The 8,948-nt window shown below is 39.1% G+C and overlaps 1 protein-coding gene across 2 annotated transcripts in view; it reads left to right on the top strand.

The window, feature by feature from the left end:
- The window catches only part of ces3 (carboxylesterase 3), an 11,950-nt gene extending 3,209 nt beyond the window's left edge, over positions 1–8,741 (top strand). Inside the window, exons 2-13 of one of the 2 annotated variants that reach the window (XM_029434005.1) lie at positions 1,134–1,332; positions 1,429–1,567; positions 2,918–3,051; positions 3,194–3,347; positions 3,486–3,590; positions 4,108–4,209; positions 4,655–4,795; positions 4,985–5,065; positions 5,640–5,781; positions 6,119–6,268; positions 6,577–6,649; positions 8,190–8,379. In XM_029434005.1, the coding sequence (XP_029289865.1) occupies positions 1,134–1,332; positions 1,429–1,567; positions 2,918–3,051; positions 3,194–3,347; positions 3,486–3,590; positions 4,108–4,209; positions 4,655–4,795; positions 4,985–5,065; positions 5,640–5,781; positions 6,119–6,268; positions 6,577–6,649; positions 8,190–8,379 (1,610 nt within the window). Of the gene's footprint in view, positions 1–1,130; positions 1,333–1,428; positions 1,568–2,917; positions 3,052–3,193; positions 3,348–3,485; positions 3,591–4,107; positions 4,210–4,654; positions 4,796–4,984; positions 5,066–5,639; positions 5,782–6,118; positions 6,269–6,576; positions 6,650–8,189 lie in introns of both variants that reach the window. The other variant, XM_029434004.1, reaches the window with a different exon arrangement.
- The last annotated feature ends 207 nt before the right edge of the window (positions 8,742–8,948 follow it).

The following is an 8,948-nucleotide window of genomic DNA, read 5'->3' on the forward strand; positions in this document are numbered from 1 at the left end:
CATCGTAACACTCACCACTTCTGCCTCACCATCGATAACTTTACTCTGTCTCCCTCTACACATCCTCAACCTCAGTTATTTTTGACAGCAAACCTCTCCTTCAAACACCACGTTAATCAGATCACCAGAACTGTCGCCTTAAAGATATAACTCGTCTCCACCTATCACGCTCCTCCTCTGCTGCCGAAACTTTGATCCATGCCTTCATCCCACCCAGAATCGACTACTGCAACAGCATCTTTTATGGCACCTCATCCAAAGTCCTAAATGAACTCCGGCAACTGAACTACGGAACTGCTGCTTGTCTGCTCGCCCTCACCCGCTCGAGTAATCACATCATCCCTGTCCTCCAGAACCTCCATTGGCTCCCTGTTCCACAATGGATGCATTTTTAAGTACGTCTACTCAATCTCAAAGCCCACCACAGCCATCCCCCTCCTACCTCACAGACCTGCTCCACTACAACACTCCTCTGCAGCCTCCGCTCCTCTGACGCCAACCTCCGGTCTCCACCTCTCATGACCAAGCACCGGACATAGGGTTGTGTGTTGTATATTTTAAGTGTGTTGTTTCATATGATGGTTTTAACACTGTTTTTGAGTAACATGAAAAGTGCTCTATAAAGAAAATGTATTATTATTCTACATGTTTTTCACAATTTATGGAAATTCATTGCACTCTTAACACAATGCCAAAGTGCAAGACAGACACATTTGTATTCTTAGGTTCAATGCATGCATATAAAGCCATGTTGTGGTCCTTCTTCAGGGTAATTATTTGACATAAGGAAATCCCATAGCTACAGTATGTCCCACTTCTAAAAATTGTATTTTATTGTATTGTAGTATACTGTAAAAATAGTATGAAGTATCAAGGTTTTGTTCCACTGTTTGTCTACAAGAAATAAATGCACTGACTATACCATCCATTTACTAACAGGAAATATTGCGAGTCAAGACTTGCATTGTAATGCACATCAATCAAACTGCTACAGTCACTGCCAATTAAAGAGACAGCAAAATGTGTTTTAGTGTGTATAGTTACTGCTTTGGGAAATGTAAAACAAACATAATTGTAACCTTGCACAAACACTGGTATGGCCCACGCAAAACACATATTTGTATCTTCAGCAGGGAGTGTTGACCCTGTAGTTTCTCTGAAAAATGGCCTAATCAGAGGGGAAAACGTTATGGTGAAAGGCACAGAGAGGAGGGTTAAGCAATACCTGGGAATCCCCTTTGCCCTGCCCCCTGTTGGGCCCCTGCGCTTGGCTGCTCCCCAGGATGCAGAACCCTGGGAGGGAGAGAGAGACGGCACACACCAGCCTCCCATGTAAGACTGGATGAATCATCAAAGGGCAAAGAACATGACAAGATTTGAGTAACAGTTTATTCTCTCTGGATGATACGCTCTGTCTTTCTATTTCAGGTGTATCCAGGATCCAGAATTAGTTGTAAAAATTGCTAAGAGCATCTCAATGCAATACACCCCAGCAGAGCTTTCAGAGGACTGTCTGTATCTGAACGTGTATACTCCAGCTGAGGCAACAAAAAGGGACAAACTGCCGGTGGGTTAAACAGACAGCGTGTAGACACAGCAGTGGAAACAAATAACAGAATCTTCTTACAGTGTAAATGCAATCCAGTAAAACAGGCCTGCATTAAAGACTAACTGTGTGAAGGGAGGGAGTAACTCATGATGTCATTGGACTGGATTGAATTGTAATGTAAGATGTTCATGTTATTTTGTCCACCCCCTGTCTTTATGCTGAGTATAGAACTGTTCATTGTGTAATGTCAAATGTGTTGGCTGCTCATTAACTTTGCATTTATTTTGGAAGCGAGTGAAAGAAAGAAAGACGCAACAAATTTTGAATAACATATTTCTTTTTTAAATACTGCTGTTTTCAGGATGCATAGCCAAGAGATAATGTATCTATGTGTAGCAGTGTAAGATTAATAACTGTAATATGACAATGGCCGGGGACGGGCATTAACAATAACTTTATAGAAAAAGCCAATCTTCTCGCTGATGGTCTTGTTTGCTTATGGAGGTCATATAGAGACGCATTGAAGTAAGACTTTTATAAACAGGTTAAAAAGTCTTTGTAGCAACTTTAACACATATCCATGGTGTGTTTGCCAAGACTACTTTATATGATTTCTGCACTTACCAACAGTCAGTTTATGAACTTTCATTGCTTATGCTTCAGTTTCATACACTATAACTGACTCAAACTCCTTTTATTTTTATTTCTTCTATTGCTTTCAGTGTAACATCTCCACTGACATTTCAAATATTGTCATCTCTTTGTCTTTGTCTTTATCTGACACTTCAATTGCTATTCCTACACCTACTGTTTATTTCTCGAACCCCTTGTTGAAGACCCATGCTTTAGAGCATAGGTCTTCAATAGGGGGTCCGCGACCCCAGGAGGTCCGCGGAGGTACTGCAGGGGGGGGGGTCGCAAAATTGTTTGTAGATAAAGCAAAAGAATTCCCTCCTCCGCTGTGTTTCGCGAAGGGCGGGACTTCGCTCCCGACACACACACCTACAGTCAGAGACAGAGCAGAGGAAAGGAGGCCTCTTCTATACAATATATACAGTAGGGGGTTCCTGCTCCACGCTAGACCAGTTTGGGTGTCCTTGGCCTGAAAAACGTTGAAGACCCCTGCTTTAGAGCCTTACATTTCAAGTGCTCACAGTATTTACACTTTTCACTGCTCATGCTCTAGCTACAATGATGCTTATGCAATCACATATAGCTTAGAGTGACCTAATGGACAGCACAGTTTTATTAACATAAATATTAATCTCAGTTTATAATGGGCCTATGTAATCTTTTTGTTGTAATGTAACTGTACTTGCTGTGTGGGGAGGTCAGCTGTTAACAGCAGGCTCCTGTCTTGTGTGTCAGGTGATGGTGTGGATCCATGGAGGAGGTCTGGCAATGGGTGCAGCTTCTCAGTATGATGGCGCTCCATTAGCTGCTTATGAAAACATAGTGATGGTTGTTATTCAGTATCGCCTTGGCATTCTTGGATTCCTGAGGTAAGGGATTGTGTAGCTCATCGAAATACACGGAAAATATATTGTACATAGTAACACAGTGACCGTTTCCTCAGACTTTTCTTAGTGCATTGATTCTCTTAGAATCCAAAGCAAGTGTCTTGACTTTTTTTGTTTCAAACAGCACTGGAGACGAGCATGCTCAGGGCAACTGGGGTTTCTTGGATCAGCTGGCAGCCCTGAGATGGGTGCAAGAAAATATTGAGGCCTTTGGCGGCGATCCACAAACTGTCACAGTTGCTGGAGAATCCGCAGGAGGCATCAGTGCATCCATACTGGTAAAGAAAACAAATCCCTGGAAGTTAGCTTCATATATTTATCTTTAGGTGACCCAAACGTGTGAACCTCAGTGCATCTTGAATTTATTGTTTATCATGTACATTTGATAAGTGATATGTATCATTCTTTGTGAACAGACTTTGTCTCCACAAGCAAAAGGACTGTTTCAGAGGGCAATTTTTCAAAGTGGAGTAGCAACACTTGGGACCTACACTGCAAAACACCCTTTGCGTCATGCCAAGGTACTGTAATACTGAGTAGATTAGCATGAATTCAGAAAAATATCTATCGAACACATGTTTTTAGTTTTGAATATGTTCGTACCAACAAAGCTGCAATAATTGATTTTTTTGGCCACTTTTTTGAATTTTGAATTAAGACAAAATGAGAAGTTGTTATGGCATAGATGTTCATAAACAGTTGTTTATTTACATGTCACAAATCAATATTAGAATCCCATAGGAGTTGGGTTTGTGTCCACCTGCTGAATTTAACGGTCACTCACCTTTTTAGCTCTGTTTTAGTCTGACCAACATCTGAGACAAATATCTGTCTCTTTAGCTGCTAAACACTCCACTATATTCACCTGCTAGTCTATAACTGTGTATGTGTGCTGTTTGGTGCTGGGCAGGTCGTGTATAGTGGGTTTATCATAGCTGGGAGTTGGGTTATAATTCCCTTTGGGTAATTCTATGTGACCTCATTTGCATTACACTTACATTTGATTTACTGTTCATATAAACATTTGTATGAGTGCAGATTGTTGCCAACCTTACTGGATGTGACCGCAGCAGCACAGAGGAACTGGTCCAATGTTTGCGAGGACAAAGTAAAGACGAGCTAGTTAACGCAACTAAAAAGGTAAATGGTCTTTGGTATTTTGTTGATTGTGTGTTTTATTCTATCTGTCGTCAAGTAAAATTAGGAGGCCAAAACTAACCTGAAAACCTTTTCATTTTAAAAGTTTCTGTGTGTATTCCGAGGAATAACCTAGACCAAAACGAAACATTTCAAACTGTGGATTAATGGAATCCAGATGACAAATCTAAATGTATTCTAATGAATGAATGAATATCATACAGTGCTGTTATATCAGACTACAGAGGTTGAACAAACCTATAGAAACCTCACACAAAAGGTCAATTTAATTTTGTCTAGGATCACTGTAAAATTCCAGAACAGAATTTAAAGTGTAATGGCTAACTTCAGCCACAAGATGGCAGCCTGTGAGCACCAAAGGTTTAGTTTAACTTCATCTGCTTGGCCAAAGTTACGTCAACAGCAGTAAATGATGTGTTGTGTTCAGATGAAGATTTTCCTGGGAGCAGTGGTGGATGGTGTGTTTCTGACTGACACAGCAGAGGAGCTTCTCAAGAGGAAAGAAGTGTTGAAGGTTCCAGTGATGATGGGAATAACCAACCATGAGTTTGGATGGATGCTGCCTCAGGTCACACAGTTCTCAATGCTTTCAAACATCATATACTTTACCCTCTGTGACATTTCCATTACTCCTATTATGTATGTCTGTGTCACTCAGTCTTCAGAACTATTTTTATGAAAGGTCATGTTCTTTTTCTTGACGGATTTGTACTTCATCTTGAACTCATTTTGAAGCATTGTGTCATGATGATCACAGAACTTCGCCCCTCCTGGCTGGGAGAACGGCATGAACAGAGAGACTGTGCTGGCAGTGTTGAACATGTTCAATCCTGCTGGGGTGAGCTCCATGGCAGCTGTTGCTGATTGTTGCTGATAATTATCGATTGATTGGATGATTATTTGATTTTTTAAGCTGGAAAGTTGTCTTTTATATTTATATTAAGTTAATGACACATTTTAATTTATTTGACTGCTTAATGTTACATTTATTTTATTTATTTGTATTACTAATAAGACTATGACTACATGACTATTTTTTGGAACATTTTACAAAATCTATTCATTGAAAACAAGAAGGTGATATCAATAACAACAGTTTAATTTAAAAATTGTAATTAATGTATCCCTCGTGGGGCAACTTGAGGCAAGCAAGTTTGCAAACACAAATACATACAAACGCAAACAGTCCAAAAATATAAAATATGATAATTTAAAGAAATGGTTGAAATGCATAAGGGCTTATGGCAGTGGCCATTGCATTGCTGAATATCAGTGTACTTTCATTTTGGCTGGTGAATATTTACACATTTCTTTATAAATAAGTAAATGGGTCACACCTGTTTTCCAGCTGCTGTAGAAACTCAGCACTACTCAGAAGGAGATCTGACGGTCCTACTTCCTCTCTGTTCCAGGCCTCTTCTGCCAATAACCTCATCGTTGACGAATACATGAAATATGCTAAAACACCAGAGGACATCCGAGATGCATTCACTGAAATCATTGGAGACCTGCTGATGACGCTGCCTGTCATCAAGGTGGCCGGGTACCACTCAGGTCAGAAGGTGCACGTCACAGAAAGAGCATCTTGACAGCTCTGTAAATAAATGGTAACAAATGGAACTTGTTCGTGTCACACACAGAAGACTAATTGATTAAAGGACCGTGTAGGAGGACATTTTAGGTGCAATTTGCTGCTAAAGGTTATAGATCCTTTAGTCTCATTTTAAGCATAGTAGCATGGTATAAGGAAAGCAACACCTCAGAATTCCTACATCACCTTGTAGTGAAGAACGATCATTACCTGCTAGGGTCAGCTAACTGCTGTTGATCTTTGATCTTCATCTCAGCCTGAACATACACCTTTTGTCTTTTGTCTCCTTGCTTTATTTAGATGCCGGTGTTCCAGTTTACATGTATGAGTTTGTATACCTTTCTGAGATATACAAACACAACAGACCCTGCTTTGTGAAGGCAGATCATGCAGATGATGTTGGCTTCATGTTTGGTGGATGTTTCTGGAATGGACATATAAAAATCACAGGTAGGTTATGCTACCCATTTAATATATATATATATATATATATATATATATATATATACAGTATATACTATATATATTAGATGGGCCCTCCTACTCTTGTCTTTTCTCATTTCAAACGTGTGAGGGCTGAGTCATATGAATATCAGGCATGGCCACTTCATCACCAACTTCTGGGACTTGGTGGAATAAATGAAGGAAGGAATGGGATCAAATGGCTCCAACATTAAAGCACTGAAGTCCTTTCAGATCATGGTTAATGGCTGTTAGTATTTGATTTTGTGATTGAACTTATCTTGTCCCATCTACAGGCAACATTACAAAGGAGGATGAAGGAATTTGTAGGACCATGATGGCGTACTGGAGCAATTTTACCCGCACTGGGTGAGTAAGCCCTGAGAACAACAATATCATTAAAACGGCACTAATCAATATTAACAGAAAAAAAGGGGTTGCTTACAGGCATGATCCCACCGGGGTTTCATTTGTTAGTGAAAACTACGACTAAATATGTCCGTCAACAACCTTTTTTTCTACGACTTCAACAAGACGATGACGAGACGTTACCAATGTCATTTAAAACTAAATGTCAAATGTCAACATGCAATATTGTTGATGAAAAAGACAACATTGAAATGTAGTATAAAAAATGAAAACTTTACCAAAATCTTTCATTATTGTTGTTAAAAATAGGAGATGAAATATTATAGAATGTTTTTTTCTCCAGTGCCGCAGTTCTGTTTCCTGTGCAGCGCAGTTTGGTGTTCAGACTAGACTAACTGAAATGAAACTAGACTAGAATAGTGACGCTTTTCTTTGACTGAGGTAAGACTAAAGTGCCTAAAACTGGGCTAAAAAACAAATTAGGAAGAGTAGGCTGACAAAGTAATAAATAGGATACAAACTAAAGTCATTTGACAGAAGACTAAGACTAAATTTAAAAAATAGCACACAAAATAAACACTAGATCCCACTGAGAATGATCATTGACTATGCAGTTCCCCTCAACTCTACTTTTAGCATCCTCAAGCTTATCTTTTGGTTTTATGGCCACAAGTTTAATGTTTTGTTCAGCATCTCTTAGCACTCCAAATGAATACTAATGATGCTATGAGTCTGCCGGATGTGTAAATGGGCAACTGTTTGCTAACATGTCCTATATCTGAGAGGGGAACTGGAGAAATAGTCTAAGATAAAAAAAATAACCAGTGTTCGATGTGCTGAATACCTTTGGATTGAGAGATACATTTACCCAGTTTGACATGTATACTCACCTTAGTATTATGTAGATTACCCAATGTCTGTTTGCATTCAACAAAACTAAGATTCAAAACGTTTTTGCTCGCCGTTCCACATAAACCTGATCTCCTCACCTGGAGCTTATCTAAATGCACTTCCTACATTAATGCTCCGCCCTGTGTTCAATATCAAAACTGCATGTTGTACATTCACCTTGATATATAAAGTTGATATGTCAGTGTTATGTTATCAGCTTGCTCTGCAAAAGAAAAGTAAAAGAATGCAGGTTTAAAAGAAGTCTTATTAAATGACTGGCTAGAGAGGAAAGTTAATACTTACTGGAACAGTAACCTGTTGCAAGGTCACACTTTGAAAACATTATACTGTGATACAGCGAGCAAGATGACAATATCCAGTAGAATTTGGTTATCCAAAATGGATTGCTGTAGCATCAAATATATAATATTTATATACCAGATAAATTGATACAATTCAAGAAACAATACTGTTTTAAGTGTGAACTATACAGTATGCTTTACATTATGTGAACAAGGTATAAAGTTGCCAGCATGCAAAAACAAAGAAATGAACATAAAAAATCTGCTGATTGAAATCATCCGATGATTTTCTTTGCTGCATAGCCTGCCTTTATGTCTGCAGCTGGCATGTTTGAATTTCTCTTCAGCTCTCCCAACGGTCCTGGGCATGTCACTTGGCCTCAGTATGACAGGCAGAAGCAGGAGTACATGGAGCTGGGCCTGATGCAAACGGTGAAACAGAAACTGAAGAAGGACAGGGTCCATTTTGCTACTGTCATTCTTCCTCAGCAGCTGGAACAGTTAGCGGCTGCAGTAGCAGCCGAACCTGGAAACTGATCTGTGCAAGCCGTCATATTGTTTGTGTTTGAAAGTGTTTATGCCTTTTCACCAAAACTAACTGCTATAATGGATCTTTTATGTCTAGTTTTGGATGTCCTACTTTTCCAAGTCTTTTAATTACTTTGACAAGTAATTTGTAAAATACCCGTAATTAAAGGAAACCCTTTCATTTCAAAGAAAGAAAATGTGTCTCTTGCACCCTGATAGCATGGTTTGTAGATGCAGTTTGAAAATAGTTTTGAGAGCTAAAATAACTCATGTAGGTGAGTGAGTGACAGCGAAATGTCTTATACATTTGGAAATTAAAGTGATTTCCCATAAATGACTATAAAGTTCAGGCACCATGTCAAATATTCAAAGCATGTGCAAACCGTCTGTTTCTGTTTGTATATCTGGGCTTGCCTCATAATCCAAGTGACGTAGACGAGTGCCAGGTATATTTATTCACAATGTAATGTACACTGAGATGTTAATATGAAAAAAAGTGCAACGTTTTTTTAGGGTGTATACTGTATTTAGAAACTTTACACAAAAATGCTGAAGAAATCAACGATTGATATTTTCCC

Source organism: Cottoperca gobio, chromosome 6 (genome assembly GCF_900634415.1).
Source record: "Cottoperca gobio chromosome 6, fCotGob3.1, whole genome shotgun sequence".
Classification (NCBI taxonomy): domain Eukaryota; kingdom Metazoa; phylum Chordata; class Actinopteri; order Perciformes; family Bovichtidae; genus Cottoperca; species Cottoperca gobio.